Source organism: Toxotes jaculatrix, chromosome 2 (assembly GCF_017976425.1).
Source record: "Toxotes jaculatrix isolate fToxJac2 chromosome 2, fToxJac2.pri, whole genome shotgun sequence".
Classification (NCBI taxonomy): Eukaryota; Metazoa; Chordata; class Actinopteri; family Toxotidae; genus Toxotes; species Toxotes jaculatrix.
This window is the reverse complement of record NC_054395.1, coordinates 13,824,235-13,841,325: the sequence shown is the minus strand read 5'-3', so window position 1 is coordinate 13,841,325 and position 17,091 is coordinate 13,824,235. Positions and strand designations below refer to the sequence as shown.

The window sequence follows — 17,091 nt, the reverse complement described above, 5'->3', positions numbered from 1 at the left end:
GGGAGTTATCAGAACCTTGCAACACAGGGCTGACAACATACCAACCTCCACTTGGTCCCAAGCAGAAGAACATAAGCATATAAAGGGAGCTCTGAAAACTTGTGGCTATCCGAGTTGGACTTTTGGCAAAACAACACTCTCCAGAAAGAATACCAACACCGAGGATGCTGAGAAAATGAAAGATAAACGCAAAAACATTGTCATTCCATACGTGTCTGGGGTCTCAGAGAAACTCAGGAGGATTTTCAACAAACATCAAATCCCTGTATGTTTCAAACCCAGCAACACTCTCAGGCAGAAACTGGTACACCCTAAAGACAAGACACCACACAATCAAAAAAGCAACCTAATATATGCGGTCAAATGCAGTGAGGAATTCAAGGACCTATATATTGGGGAAACAAAACAACCTTTAAACAAACGCATGGCCCAACACAGAAGGGCAAACTCCTCAGGTCCAGTCTCAGCTGTCTACTCCCATCTAAAGGAAAAGAAACGTCTTCCCAGACAAATACAAGTCCAGTTGCCTTCGATTCAATTTGAGAGAGAGATCCCGTTTCAGTGAAACTTAAAAAAATCTTGTTTTTTCCACATAAAATGTGATTATTAGTACTCAGTACAAGACTAATAAGGGACTACTCATCTGGATTATACTACAGCAAAAGATTTTTAAGTAACGTGAGAAATTTGAAGGTGTCTTACCACTAGCTAACACGAAAGTGAGAACCACCAACCTCCTCATGACTGTGGAGTGTGTAGTTTAAGCCTAAATCATATGTTTAAAACAGACTTGTATTTATACTGTAGGCTAGGAGCTTCTGTCAGGTGTACGGACCTTACTGGGAAACCTGGCCGACACATGCAGAAAGTCAAACAAGTGTCAAGAGACTGAAGATACAGCATGTGGTTGGTGATAGGGTTTTCCCATCACTGTTCCCATTGGGAAACACTGGAATCTTTTCTGCTTTATAAGTATAATTTAACAGACTTCATAGATTTTATAGTGGTCAGAGTAAAAGTAACTGAATACTTCAGGTTCACTCCTCAGGCTTAATATTTAGAAAACCTTAGCTGCTTTGCATATTTTTGCAAAACTGCTGACCCACTCACACTTTGCACAAAAGATAATACAAAGCACAAAATAACACAAAACTTTGACATTTTATTTCATTTGTAGTTCTACATTTTATTTGTTATATAAATTCACATAGTGGCTTTCATCCCAAAAGACTGTCTTCTCAATAGGCCACCATTTTCTGTGGAAGAGATGATAGAGAGCTGTTAGACTTGGTGCAGCATAAGGTTTTCAGCAATAACTGTAGGAATAATTCATTCATTTTCCCTAAAAAAAATTATCCAGATTCTTTGCTAGGTTCATCTTTGAAACCTGAAAGAAATAGCATAAATAAAAGAATAGTTATAGTTTTCATGACTTCAGCCCTTAAAGTCAGGAGGTACAGGAGCTTACAGAGTTGATCCAGTCGATGTAGGAGCTGACTTGGGTGAAGACAGTGGGCTTCTTGGGGAAGTTGCAGCTCAGCCCAGAGCCAAAGCTGACGATACCGTGAACCTCCCAGGCACCATCAGTGTTCTTGCAGTTCAGAGGGCCGCCAGAGTCTCCCTGAATCATGTGAGAGAAAACATATGATCCAAAGCTCCACATTCAACAGTAACTTCTTGTCCTTGAAAGACACACAATGAGTCATTACTCAGGATGCCCTAACAGACATTCCTTGACATTTTTAGACTAACTGACACTCTTCCACTGAAACACTGCATGTTATTCACAAATATCAGCATTCGACAAAATAATTGTCAGACTTTTGGGGGAATAACATGCAGTATCAGAAGAAGAATATCAGCTGAAGAATTAAAATTAATTCTATATTTTATATTCTATATTTTAAGAATTAAAATATAATATAATATAATTTAAGAATTAAAATATAAAGGAACAAAGCTCTGACTGTTTGTATTATTCTCATTATTACACAATTTACAGAAACCAGAGTTTATATTTTCAAATTGCTTGTTTTGTCTAGCAGTCCAAAACCCAAAGATATTTAGTTAAATATCAGAGAAGACTCAGAAAATCAGCCAATGTTCAGAAGAGAAAGTTTGAAAAGCTGGAACCAGCAAATATTTGACAGTTTTGCTTAAAAAGTAACTGAAACAGTTTTTAATTGTTGCAGATTCGTTTTTGGACCATTGACTAATTCATTAAATGACTAATTGTTTCAGCTGTGCCTTGTTACATTGCTTATATTTTTTGTGAAATGTTGTATTAGAAATGTAGCTTTGCTGATGCTCTGTATAACACATGGCAAACTTACAGGCTGAGGAAACATGAATGTAGTTTGCTGTGACCAGTTTACTGATGCCAGAAGGTATTGGTGCTACAGTGTGATGTGTCATTTTACACAATAAAGTCACTTTGTGATTTATTATTTTAGACTCACGTTGCAACCAGACACAACTCCATCTCCGCCAGCACAGACCATGGTTTCCTTCACCTGAGAACCCCACCAGTCAGGCTTGGTGCAGGTAGCGTGGTCCACCACAGGCAGGAGAGCCTGCTGCAGGATGTCAGCAATGGGACCTCCGGCTGTGTGGAGGAGAGGTGCGTACAAGTTCAGCTCAGGTAAATCAGGACGGATGAGATTCACATCCTTAACCACCTTAACAGATGTTTCAGCAACTGTAGCTTTGAGTCAAATAGTGTGTTTAAATGAGGCAAAATAAACACCAGCAGTCCTGTTAAACTTAGGTCACAGTTACAAATGCAACATTGTTTAAACTACATCTGTATGTAGTCAGTTTGTCATGATGTAGTGATGATTTTCTTTTTAATGGATTTGATTAATACTCTTATCTCATTCTGTGGGTGTTTTTTTTTTTTCAGACTAACAGTAAAGACAATCCAGTCACTATCTAATGGAGTTAACAAGACACAAAAAGCAAAAACTAATCTTTTGATTCGCTTTGTAATTAAATAATTATCATCAGAATTATTTCAGATATTGTGAGTATTGTCTTTGGTTACCAACCAAGTAGTAACTTTGATTATGTATGGTCAGCTGCTCATCTGACATGAAATGACATGATCCTGCAGTGTTTTTACATTTACCTTTAAAATACAGTGCACATACCTTCATAGCTGTCATGTAAACAAACCCTAATATACAATATAATATACAACCCTAAGAAACTGTTTTTAATATTTTACTAAAACTGCAGTAAATATTGTTGCAACTGGATTATAACACACAATGTTAGTACTAATATCTGATTATATTTCAAGTGACCAGTTGAATTAAACAGAATTTGTCCCAAAGACAGGAAGGAGAATGTGCACTCACTGTAGAGGCGACCCCAGCCAGTGACGTAGCAGGGCTCATCATGAGGGAGGATAAAGCCGGCAGGGGGGAGACAAGCAGCCATGACGGTGTCAGAGAAGGTAACAGGGGACTCCAGCTTGATCAGGGCAATGTCGTTGCTGGAGAGAAAAATGTACAGACGTTTAGATTTCAGCAAAGTCTCTCAAGTCATATCCATATCCTTTATGAGAGGTAATGTTTTACCGGATGAACAGGGGATTCCACTTCTCGTGCACAATGATGTTAGAGGTGCCCATGAACACACTACCCTCCTCTGTCTCTATCAGGTTGTGCTTTCCCATGGCCACTCTGTACTCCCTGCCTTTGCTGTAAGTTCACACACAGAAGAAGCAGTAATGTTTTAGCTCAAAGATCCTTTTCAGAGATGAGGAATTTCTGCCATTGTCTACAAAACACAATCACTAGTCAATTATCAACCATGTTATGAAGATTCTATCTGAAAATATGGTCCCCATAAAAAGCCTTTTAATCTACTGCTAATACACATACATGTGTCAGTGTCAGCATGGAGTGACAATAACCTATCACAAGTTGTTTCAGGCTACACTATTTCATACCTGATACAGTGAGCAGCAGTGAGGACCCACTGTTCAGAGATCAGGGTACCTCCACAGGTGTGTCTCCACTCACCCTCTCTGTTATACTGCAGGGAAATCTGGAACACACAAATGAACACAATCAATTACCTTAGTTTTCTTTTTTCGTTTCTGTAAAGTTTTTTTCATGTTGTGTTAAGTCCTGATGGGAGTTCTAGCCTATGCCTCCTACTTAAGTGTCAGACCAGTTTTCAAATCTTTGCCTTTGTCATACAAATAAGCTTGGCTTGCCTTTCCTCTTTCAGAATTTGTATTTTTATTATCTGTGACTCCACGTTGCTTGACAAAGGAGAGGAGGTTTGGTCCCTAGTCTACTTGTCACTTACTGCATTGTTTATCTTAGCTATGGCGTGAAACTCCTCGCTCGGCATGTTTTACCTGCCAGGGCCAGCTGTGAGGCCTGACATCCTCTCCTCCAACCACCCTGGTCACCATAGGGGGGAAGGTGGGCAAGCCGCACCCATAGGCTGACGGGGGACAGAGAGACAGACTCTTTTAAAATTGTGAACCAGTGCACACAACTATTAATCTACATTCAGATTGTTGAGAAATTTGGAATACAGAGTAAAGAGAGCTTAAGACAGGTGTCTATAAAAATGCCTAAGCAAGAGAACGATTCTTACCACCGGCAACAAAGAGCGCAAGAACCACAAACTTCATCATGTCTGTATCTCCACAGTTTGCCGTGAAACATCTGACTTTTATATATCTGTCATGATGTTATGCAACCTTCAAAAACTGTATCAAATTCTTGGAAGTTTGCCCTGTGACAAATCTTACTGGGGTGGAGCTAAGTGGACATCAAAATGGACAGAAATAGACAGGAATTCTAGGCCAAGGCCAAAGTGTCCTGGAGTTCTGTATGTTTTTTTTTTTTTTTAACATATTTGTTGAACAAGTCACTTTTTATCTTTTATCATCATGAGCTGGAGTCCACACAAAAAGCCTTACTCAATATCAAATGTAGCACTCCCTACTCTGATTCATTTTTGAAGGAAAAATACTACCACCCCCAACAGCTTGAGTTTTCATTGCTCATGAAAGCATTTAATGTTTCTGGTGACTGTACTGTATTAGTGAAATGAAATTAAGACGTACACAACTTCTAGAATAATTCTGAAATTCTCTTTACCTCACATATATCTAATAAAGGCCAGGTCAGTTCATAAAGTATGTGCAAAGTTATGACGATGAGTCCTCTGCAGTCTCTAGTTCCACAAATATTGCAATATCTAAAATGTTGCGGTATTAACAAGTATATGAATTTTGATAGAAATCTAGAAAGCAAGGTGAAGTGGTGCAACAAAAAAGAATGTTAGAACTGATAAAAGCATTCATAAATGAATGCAACCATACTACAGCTGCAGCACATTGTTGCAGCTCAGAAGAAGCCTTAGAAATCAAACTACGTTTATGTTCCAAAAGTGCTACAACAAATATGTCATGCATTTCATGTGTAGGAAAACACTGATGTGGGATTGATCCAGAAGCATTTTCTATCTGTATACAGTCCAATTTGTTTACAAGCAGTTATAAATATTTCAAAAGTGTAAAATTGATTGCTGATATTCACAAGCATAAACATGTAATGAGATGCATAACTTCTGTTACCCATACCAGAAATAGACTTAGTGATTAAAATAGGGTAAAAACATAAAATCCTCAGTGAACATTGTGTATTTTCATGTGTAAAAATAGGATAGCACTTTAATTTCCTTTGCAAGAATAAGACAAATGGACAAACCATTTTCATTTAACCATAGAGTGTGAACATCATCTCTTACTTAAAAAAAAAAAAAAACCTGACCAGCTCAGTTTGCTGTGAGACACCTGCAAGGTTCACACAGAGGTTGAGGTGGGGAGATAAGGTGTATTTGGGGATATCTGTGGTTACTTATCTCCAAGGTTGATTTATTTTTCCACCTACTTTTCCTGGCTATGCTGCAAATGTTAAGCAACACATTTCAGGTGTTCAGCAGGTCTGTTAAAGCACTATTTAAGGAGCAGATCCTCCTGAACTTCTACTGAAGACAGTCACAATGAAGTTCGTGATCTTGGCTTTGTTTGTTGCCAGTGGTAAGCTCCAATACTCTTCTGACCAGACAATTACATGTTTTTTTTTTTTGCGACGCAGAGCTATTCACATTCCTTTGACATTAAAATGGTTATGAAGCACAGAGTTTATTGAGTTTAACAGAATCATGTTTGACTGCATGGAAATATCTTTGTTAGCTGAAGAAATATTACAAATATTACAGCTGATGTTGAGTCACCATCATAAATCACAACATTCTGTATGGTTGTCTCTCAGCCTACGGGTGCGGCCTGCCCACCTACCCCCCCACCATCACCAGAGTGGTTGGTGGAGATGATGTCCGTGAGCACAGCTGGCCCTGGCAGGTAAAGCCCTATAAATCTTTCTTTCTTCTTTTTTTATTCTGTTTCCTTTCCATTTCCCATAGTCATTAAACATTATTGTGCTGGTGTTGTCCGTCCTCCTCAGGCATCTCTGCAGTACAAGAGTGGCAGCAACTTCTACCACACCTGCGGTGGCACTCTGATCTCCAGCCAGTGGGTCCTCACTGCTGCTCACTGCATCAGGTGTGACTCATAAAGTTTAAGAAATGTGAAATGAAGAAGGAACACAAGGCACAGCCTATGGTAGACAGGACACTGATCATACTGGGTAATAGAGGATGGAACAATAAGTTTGGATTTGCTATTTAAAAGTGTATACTTGAACATATGCTTGATTCTTTAGCAACCTGATGAGTAAAATACACAGTATTATACTACTGTACTTTTCTTTTTTTTTTTTTTGTTGATCTCAGAGTCTCCATAGGTAGTAGCAGTCCTGTACAAATAAAATGGTAATAGAGGTAATGAATAGATTCCTGCCTTAAGCAACTCTGACTTTTTTTGTTTTTTTTGTTTTTGTGTAAGCAGCAGTCGCACCTACAGAGTCTACCTGGGCAAACACAATCTGAAGAACAACAATGAGGCTGGTTCCATTGCCATCAGCCCCGCCAAGATCATCGTCCACGAGAACTGGGACTCTTACAGAATCCGGTGGGCTTCATATTATCCTGCCGTGACTCTGATTTTCTCCATGCTATTTAATGATCATCAGCCTTCTGTTTCTAAATTTTATATTTGTGTTCATGCTCCAGTAACGACATTGCCCTGATCAAGCTGTCGACTCCAGTCAAACTCTCTGACACCATCATGCCTGCCTGTCTTCCCAACTCTGGTGAAATCCTGCCTGACGGTGCTCCATGCTACGTCACTGGCTGGGGACGTCTCTGGAGTAAGTTAAGAAAAAAAACAAAAAAAAGTGTCAACCAAGTCTGGTAACATTAATGTCTTGTCATGTCTGTAATTTTTTATCACTTTTCCAGTTAAAGTGAGTTGTGATCACAGGACTCAAGAGGTTAATCATCAACTGAAATGTCACTGTTCACTAATTCAAACAGGACTGAAGTGGCTGAGTCTGGTCTCAAGATCACTTTTAATCATATCTTGGTTTTGTTTCTGCCTCATAGTTTTATGACTTCAACGTCCCACTGATTTCCCAGTAATCTAAAGACAAAAAAGTTACATCTTGCAAAATACATATTTTAAAGGATTCTCAAGTTTGTGCATGCAATAAGTCCAAATTATTTGTTTGTGCTAAAGAGATGGGAAATAACTAGGTTGACCTAGTTTTAGAAAAGACTTGAATGAAGTGGTCTTTACTACAGTCCTGAATATGAATACCCTGTTCTCCTCTAAAGCTGGAGGTCCCATTGCCGACATCCTGCAGCAGGCTCTCCTCCCTGTGGTTGGCCACTCCACCTGCACCAGGTCTGACTGGTGGGGCAGCCTGGTCACCAACAATATGGTCTGTGCTGGTGGAGATGGACAGCTGGCTAGCTGCAACGTGAGTCTGATTCATTTTCTTTTACAAATTTATGTAAATCTAGTTTCTGTAAAACTAAATTCCAACCTTACACTCAAGCATATCTCTTTATTTCATCATTAAGATTGATATATACTGATGTTCATTTTCTAAAAGCACTTGAAACCATCTGTTATTTATTTATTTTACTTGATATCACAGGGAGACTCTGGCGGTCCCCTCAACTGTCAGAACCCCGATGGCTCCTGGGATGTCCACGGTGTGGTGAGCTTTGGCTCAAGCATGGGTTGCAACTACCCCAAGAAGCCCTCCGTCTTCACTAGGGTCAGCGCCTACATCCCCTGGATCAACCAGGTACGTGGAACAATATTTGTCCAGTGCATTTTTATATCTTTTTGGTTCAAGCTCTGTCTTGAGATAGAGCCACTTGCTGTTTACCAGATTTATAGACAAGTCAAATAACACAAAGACCTAAAACTAATGAGGAGCTGCCTTTTGATTGTGTTTGTTACATGGCTCTTGATGTTTGGCAGAAGTCTGAGAAACAGTTTGATATAAAAGTTGTAATTTCTGAAAAAAAATCATCAGTTTTCAATAAATCATTCAATGAACTAATAAAAATGATGAAACACCACAATAACAATCATCTAAATTTATTATCTAAACTTTAATTGCTTAGTAGCTCAGAAGAATAGTGAGTGAAATGTTATGATAAAGAAGCACAGATTCTCTAGTGCCACATTTCAAAATATTGTCTTTATGCTTTTTTTTTCCAGGTGATGACCAGCAACTAAGATGTAGACTGGTTTGTGTCATTTTTGGTTGTTGCCCTTTACCATCAAATAAAAGACTGTTGTGGCAGATACAGTGTCCCCTGCATTGGTATTTGTGTGTTAGACAAATGTCTCAAAATATCCACCTCCTAAACTTTGTTCACTAAACATGTGTTTACATGAGAACAATGAAGCTGGTTTTCAGCGATATTCATAGCACATTAAGTAATGGATCATCTCCGTCATGTGTTCTTTGCAATGCATCATGCAAAATGAATCACATTGTTGGATTCCACAAAGAGAATAAATCTGGAGCAAAGAGCAAAGCTTCTTGTCATCTTTAATACATTTTATCGTGATGACAACCAATATCTTTGTTTCATATGACAGAAACACAGACTGAAGGTAAACAAGCAAAAACGTATTTTGGCATAATGTCAGCTGCATCATTTCACAGTCTTCGGTCATAATATTTTCTTGTCCGGAGGACCATTAAACATAAATATAAATCGATACAACAGTCCAGGGGAATATGGGCAAAAACATAACCTATTATGTGTTGAGTTTTAAAAAAAGCAAGTACTTCATGTGAAAAGACAATGCACACAAACATTAATCTCTGTGCGCAGAGAGAGTAAAATGTTGTCCAACACTTTAGTGAGAAGATTCTTTTACTCTTGTTTTCCTGTTAATATTTCACATCCTCCATTTCTTCTTTTACAATCACTGGAATACAGGTCTTAATGTTGGTGAAACCTGAGCGCACTTTCACAAAGTCATCCAGGAGATCGACCTGGCTGATAGGTATAACAATGTTTAGTATCTGAAAGGTTTTAAAGTGACTCATCACTTGCTCCATGTGAATGCGGACACTTGACAGCCGACAGGAGTCAGGCAGGGAAGACTTTTCTTTTGTCAAAAGTGGGATTTTTAATGTTGCTCCAACACCTGTCAGTTCCTCTCTCACAAGAAACCTCCTGTCATCGAGAACCACAACTCCATGTTCAAGCTTTCCTAAAAAGGCAGGCTCTGATGCCATCATCCTGTCGGAGGAACGGGCACCTGAATCCGTCTGATAAGGAATGAACAGACCCTGCTGGTTTAATTCCAATTAGATACTTAATAGTCCTGTGGCCAGTTTTCAGCTCATGCTATGACGTTCGAGGTTCTCTATGAAGACTTCAGTGCAGATCCTCCAGATCTTGTTTTAGGGCTTCGTATTTATTAAATCGCTGGTTGTACTGCAGGATAAGTGCATCCATCTATTTTCGCAGCACCAGATCACTTTCACCTGCAACACCTCAAAGACAAAACAAGCCATCAGCTTTTAAATTAACACCCATAAATATCTCTCGATAGCTTTCCATACCTATAAACAACTCAACCAGTGTGCTCTGGATGGCTTCAGGTGGAACTGTGGCTGCAGAACATTTTCTCTTCCCACGTCTTTCCAGTTTACCCTTACTGTGAAACACAGCAGAGGAACGCATAAACACCCAGTGTGAGATAACGCAAAGTAGAAAACACAAAACAAACATGGAAAAAGTTGCTGTGGCTGAGAGGAATGAGCCCACTGATTAAATGCCATTTGACAGAGCACCAACCTTGCAGTTCTCCATGTGGTCCTCTGGACATTATGGTTAAAAATAGAAGGTACAAAATCCGGGCTGTCACAGTCCATCAACGGCTTCCCTGATATGAAACAATTTGACGTTATGGCCAGAAAACAGCGGTGATGTTCACAAAGCAATTATAGCAACTTGTCACAAGAATGGGTGATACAAAAGAGTGGAGGTGGCCAGTATGACAATATACATTCTAGCATTAACAAGTTTTTCTACTAATTTTCCAGATTATCACAGTGTCTATTGATATCATGATTTAAACTGACATATACAGAGATTCAGGATTTATCCATGTCACCCACCTCAAATGCTAACTCGTGTACTTTCTGGCATTAACAATTATGTCAGAGGCATAGCTCAACTGAGAAGAGAAAAAAAAACCACTTATTTTCTCGCTCACTTGTGAAACAGTTTTGATTTTATGTGTCCATAGACATCTGCCTCCACCCTCAAATGAATTTCATAAGTGGTGTTCATATCTCAGCTTGCTCTCCATACCAAACCTCTGACAATTACAACATGGACTGATTAGCCTCCCTATATGTCGACATAACTGAGATGTTACCTAAATTAAGGGCACTTAAGTCATAGCTGATGTTCAGCGTTGTTTGCAGATATTAACACTGGATGTCAGGAATCAGGAAGATGAGAGAGGACACAGTCACAACATACTGTATGAGCTGGTAAACACTCACAGGAGATGAAATGTGCGCTGCACAAGCTCTCATCTCTTCTTGATCCATCAGGGCCCCAGTCTGGTCTTTTTATCGTCTCCAACTACAACTTTCTCTGCTGCTGGAAGGGATGTTTCGCTCTCGTGATACTGAACATTTTCAAACCATCGTTAGTTTGTCATATTTTTCTCAGGTCAATAAATCATGACTATAACATATAACAGTTAAAAAAAACATCTTCTTCTAAGTCATCTAAGTTTACTCAAAAACCCTATGAAACCCCATTTTTGACCTGTATTTCTTATAATGACAGGGAGTGAGTTCCACACTACACTGTACTTTGTCACATTTATATTAGTTTAAAACTCACATTCTGCAATAACATGCAAATACCAAGCATTACTTGTCAAATATATTTACACACAGATTGTATATACACTTTACATAGACATGTGAGCTATACAAGCACTGTAAGCACTTATTCTATGCATGTAAAGTAATGCATTGCTATGCCAATTTTACTAAATATTTCTATATTTGTTTCAGTACTGCTTGATGCTGCTTCCATACCTGCACCACTTATTTCCTTATTTATAACTTCACAAACTGGTTGACTTATATCTTGGATGCACAAACATACTTGGCCAGTTAAGCTGATTCTGACTGATGCGCATGGACTTCACAGTATTTAATGTACATACACCGCATGTGATGTTTGTTAGCAAACCACCTAATACGATCAAAAACGAATGACTGGACGAAAACGAGCAAAGAAAAATAAATTTCCACCTCAAATTCAATCTTAACATGCTTGTATCTCCCGAAATTATTTTTGTGCAGCCAAAATGTTTACCTTTCAAGGGTTTACTGCTGCCGCCATGTTTACTCTCCATCACTGATGAGGATGAATTGTTTGACCACATGTGACCACTAGATGTCCCTGTAGAGGAATAGTTTGTATGAAGTGTCTCCATGAGGCAGGATTATCTCATGTAGTTGCCTCTTTTTTCTTTTCTTTTTTTCTCTTTCTTCTTTTTAAATGTGGAATAAAAATAAATACTTAGGGCACGAGCCCAGTTCATCCAGTCCAACCCTATCCACCTTAGAAATTGTTTACTTGACACCAGACAATTTCCCTTAATGTTTTATCATTACACATATTTTCTGTAATATGGTCTAAATATGTGTTGTGCTCATATAAATGTGCTTTTTGCTTTGCTCTTCTTCTGCACTTTGCCTATGGGAAAAGGCGTCTGTGGAACTACAATTTCGACTATGTCCACTATGGGAAAATTGCCGCTCTTTCTGTTCCAGGGAAACAGGTGAGTCGGATTTCTTTTTAGCGAGGAAGAAATTATCCGCCATCTTGGATTTTTGTTCTCGTGGGTTTGCACACACCTGTCTTCGAAGCGACGTCTCCAAGTTTATCAGAGAAGTTAACCTGTTCTCCGGTAGGTTTGTCCATTCAGCGTGTGTCCTTTAACACACTTAATTATCGGTATATGTATTAAATTCAAGCTCGTGAAAGACTATCACTGTAGCTAATGCTACGCTTCCTAAAATAGCTTCTGTTACCTTGGCTCAACAGCCTGAGGATTAAGTTTGAAAAACTATAAAAACATTATAATGCTTTTATTTATTCAGTTGTCCGAATATCCTTACATGGTAACTGGATGCATACGCTTTTCAGGTAGGCAGGCGTTAACAAGCCACCACTAAAGATGCATCTCTCAAAAACGCAACAATTTTGTAGGAATTTCTCTTTTACCGTCTTTTGTAGAGCTTCTGCCGATGTGTTGAACAAGACGTTTGTTGTTGAAATCATCTCCAGTGGTTAACTTTCATCTTTTTTTGAAGCAAAAATGCCAAACATTTTCTGGTTCCACCTTTACAAATGTAATGATTTGAAATGGGAAATTATAATTGTAAATATATTTTTTCACTATTTTCAGACATTTATGGACAAAAACAAATGATCTACTAAAAGAGAATATTGATGTTAGATTACAACAGTAATAATATTTGTTTTGAGTATAATTTCCCACATCTAACTAGTATCAATATGTTTTTGAATTAGTAATAGTATTGTCATTAGATAGGATAAGGTAAATGTTATTGATCTTACAAAAGGCAATTCATGTATCAAAGTAGCCTAGTACAAGAACAGATGAATTGGAAAATAACTTGAATACTATATACATTATGTACATTTATTGTGTTCAGATGTAAAACATTTGATGTGACTTACATTATTTTAGTGGAAAGAAAGTGCACAGTAAAACACTGATATCTTTCCTTCATCTTTGATGTAAACAAAGAAACAGGCTTGCAGTACTGTCCTGAGCTGGAGCTTTCTGTGGTTTTGTAAAAAAGAATAGCAGAGCAGTGAATGCTTGTTACTAAGAAGTCCATGAGGACATGGCTTTTTCAAAATGTAGGACAGGGATGGGTACCCATAATCAACAATTATCTTGATTATGATTGTTTTCTGTACCCACAAAAGACCATCCTCCCCTGGGACAGACATACATAAAACACGTAAAAATGAACAGAAACCATCATTTTAACCATGATTATACCCACTTTCCAATACCATTTTTATATGTTACAGGTTTTTTAGTCACAGCCCCAATTACTGTCCTGTCTTGTACCTGAAAAGATCTCATTTATAACCACGATGTTCCACAGTAATTATTAACAGGAACCACTGTGCCTCTGTTTCGCTCCCAGGGCTCATTTGCATGTTAATTATCTTTAGAAACACATGAAAACAAGTCATTTCAGTTAAATATGCAAGCTTATCTTCCATTTCTCCTCCACCAGCACTCCTTTGATGTTTTCAGATGACTTCCATTGTATTAGTTCTTGAGATGTCAAGCTTTCACTTTGGTTGTTAACACTTACTATTCTTACAACCTGTACTGTAGCAGATATTGTAATTTATTAAGTTAGTTCATGCTTTTGGGTATGATATGTGAGTTGTTTTTTTTAAAAGTCACACGTGACAACTAACACAGCTAAGGTCATCAGTTGTTTTTATGTATTTCTAGGTTGCACGAAGTGGATTTTCATGAAGAAACCCTTTTCTCTGCCAGACAGATGCCAATGGAGTTTTACAGAACAGGTAAAACTGATTGTTTTATTGTTGACATTTAAGCTAAATATAAATTATATTTAATTTGACCTATGTAGGAGATTCTTCAGTAAATAGTTTTATCTCTTCCCATAAGATGATTAACATCAATAATCCCGTCTGGCATGAGTCATTTTATTGAAAAATGACAGGGGTTAGGTGGTAGCTTTTTCTAGTGTGTTTGAAAATTGCTTTCTTTTGCCACAAGATGGCGACAGATTACTGTTTTGGAGCCTTTTTTCACACAGTGAGAAGGATGCTTTGCTGTTATCAGAATAAGAAGGACTTCATACATGTGAACTGTGTTACAGACTAAACAGAAATGGACAGTTGCACTCAATGAAGAGTGTAAAACATTGCAGATTACTTAAAATGATGATGCCTGTGTTTAGATTAACACATTCACAATCTGAATTATTTGATTTATTTTTACTAACTGCCCCCTCCATTCAGGCGTCAAGGTAATAAGGATTATTTAGTGACGTTCAAAACTGTATCTAATGCAAACCCTTGTAATAATACAAACATATATGTTACATTACTCCAGTTGTTTGGTAGGAGGTTGCTGATGAATAAAATGTAATTTTATAACCAAATTAGCTCTGTTTAGCTTTATAACTGAAAAATCCCCCAATTGATTTTAGTGATAAAAATGAAATTCCTTCTTTTAAGCTGTCTTTTTTAGTTAGCTGTGACATCTAGGGTCAACAAAACTATTCACACAGCTCATTATTCATGACATTAATTTCTGGTTTACCTCAGTCAGATGCAGTACTGAATTTGTGATGCTGTCACTGTGTACATGAAAATGCATTTGTTAGAAAACAGAAAAAAAAAATCTGCTTTCTCATTGAACAGATTGTCTGTGATGTGAAACAGCCTGTGTGGCAGCAATGGCAGGCTGAGCCTTGGACACCAGCAGGTGTGAAGTTTCCAGTGCTTGCACTGAACCCAACAAGCAATAATGTTGAACAAATGTAACCTTTCAGCCTCTCCTGTGCTGTGATGAGATGTTTTTGGCACTCTGTAGAATTCCTGGATGGCTCTCTCTGAGTCAGCTTTGACCCTCGCCCATCTGTTACCGTGTCCAGGGTTAGAAGGCTACTGAATGCTACACATGTTGTTGGCCTCAGGGTGTGGGCAAAATGTTTTGGGTGTGAGATGGATGCTGTGATGAACTGTGAGGGTAGACATTTGGCCTATGCATGGACCTTTTCAAGTTCAAGCACAGCCGAAACCAACTGCATATGCATGTGCTACTCTGTGCCACCCCAGTATTAGTCAGGGCTTGTTGGCCATGGCGGGTTTGCTGCTGGGAAGTGGAGATTAAACATAGCACAGGGCAGAAGCTGTTAAGTGGCCCCTCTGCACCAGCTCTGTCAATGCATATGACCAGTGTTTAGCACCGCTTTGGTTCTCAAGAACATAATTCAAGTGTGCCAAGTGACAACCGCAGTGACTTCATGCCAGACATCCTCCAACTCGCCCATAGCCTTTCACTTAGCACTCCGGGGTGTGCTAATCACCTCCTTCAAATAGGGCCATGAGATCACAATCACATTTTCTTGTTGTAAAAGATCACTATGAATGAAAAGAGCTGCAGGTGTGATGTTGTGTTAGTGACATTAAATGTGCTCGCTTGTCACCCATTTGACTTCATACACAACGGGATTATTAGCTGACGAGATTCCATTGTTACATTTCTGTAATTTACAGTTCCATATTGAAGTTTTATTTGCTTTCACAGGCACATGTGTAATTGTACTTTTTCTAAGTTCTTGTTTCATTGTTAGTTTTATTAAATGCACTACTCAGTATGTCTGATCTTTATTAGTTTGAGCACTGCACACATGGCATAGTGGCATGTCTGTTATTACTTTTATCCAATGATCCGTCTGTCAGAAGCCTGGGATTTGGTAGTGCCATGTGCTATTTTAGCAGACTCGGGTACAGCCATGGTTAGCGGACATGCAGGCAGGCAGAAAATCAAACTTTACTATCAGTACAGTGGAAACGGACAGTATTGAAAATGTTAGCTCTGACTTTTACTTGTTTAAGAAGAGGTACAGGCAGGCAATGCGCTATTAAAGTGCTGCCATACAGGAGGAAAATGGTACCTTTATCGACATGTGCTTAGTGGCCTTGCTGATGTCATCATCACCCTGTGCGTGTGTATGTGTGCAATGAGGCAGACTCTTCCCGTGTGGGCATCAGGGGACAAAGTAGTCTTTATGCAGTGTGCCGAGCTCTAAGGCAGAAACATTGTTGAGCAGTAAAACATTCTGTAACTAAAACCACATGTTCCAGAGTGGAGGACAGACAAACACACGCAGCCTCCGCAGCTCCACATCAGGAGTTGGTGCCCTATCATCAGGGGCTCAGGGGCTCCTTTTTGACTCCAATGCAACACTCTCGTTTAACATTGTGCATTTTATATGAATCAGGAAACTCAAATCAAGAACAGATTGTCCCTGACAAAAATGCTGCGGGAGATGGGCGTGTGAGGGTAGAGAACAAAGGAGCGAGGTTGGTCTGACACATTTTAAATACAACTGAACATGTCATTTGCTCCTGAATAATTTTTAAAAATTTCTTCAACAGATTCAAAGAAAGGTGTGCCTTAGCCATTTAGATGGACCGCCGTTATAACATTGCACATGTGGATGTTAAAGTGTGTCTCCTTGCCAAATAGCCCCATGGCTTACAGACACATACAGAATGTTTCTAACGTAATTGCCCATCAGCCATGGAATAACCGCATCAAGGACACCATTATCTAGCAACTCATGAGAAAAACCGCTAGCGATATTTTATGAGAATTTGTGGGCAAAAACACCTAAAAGAGAAGAGGCGAGCTCAATGGCCAGCTGCATACTGGGGATGTAAATCCTAAGTGGCTGGAACAAGATCAAGTCAGCAGGTAGAGAGTTAAGATGGCATTACGTAATTTCTCTGTCAGCTAAAGTTGTTGATAGTACAAAAAAATCCTCCCAA

General features: G+C 38.8%; 2 protein-coding genes across 3 annotated transcripts; one reads left to right on the top strand and one right to left on the bottom strand.

Annotated features, from left to right (window-relative positions):
* Positions 1–1,165: 1,165 nt before the first annotated feature.
* On the bottom strand, positions 1,166–4,673 carry LOC121194140 (chymotrypsin-C-like). 2 transcript variants are annotated; one of them, XM_041056794.1, is made up of 8 exons: positions 4,618–4,673; positions 4,373–4,461; positions 3,956–4,053; positions 3,582–3,704; positions 3,360–3,496; positions 2,460–2,605; positions 1,469–1,621; positions 1,166–1,256 (listed from the first exon to the last, which is right to left on the bottom strand). In XM_041056794.1, the coding sequence occupies exons 1-8, from the start codon at positions 4,655–4,657 to the stop codon at positions 1,239–1,241; spliced, it is 804 nt and encodes a 267-aa protein (XP_040912728.1). In that variant the 5' UTR covers positions 4,658–4,673; the 3' UTR covers positions 1,166–1,238. The 2 variants fall into 2 exon arrangements, with proteins under 2 accessions (XP_040912728.1, XP_040912720.1); XM_041056786.1 differs by lacking the exon at positions 1,166–1,256 and having other exon boundaries at positions 1,448–1,621.
* Positions 4,674–6,000: 1,327 nt separating this feature from the next.
* On the top strand, positions 6,001–8,755 carry LOC121194156 (chymotrypsin-like elastase family member 2A). The gene is made up of 8 exons (XM_041056805.1): positions 6,001–6,070; positions 6,306–6,394; positions 6,498–6,595; positions 6,941–7,063; positions 7,165–7,301; positions 7,768–7,913; positions 8,094–8,246; positions 8,669–8,755. Exons 1-8 carry the CDS (start codon positions 6,034–6,036, stop codon positions 8,684–8,686), a joined length of 801 nt encoding a protein of 266 aa, XP_040912739.1. The 5' UTR covers positions 6,001–6,033; the 3' UTR covers positions 8,687–8,755.
* The last annotated feature ends 8,336 nt before the right edge of the window (positions 8,756–17,091 follow it).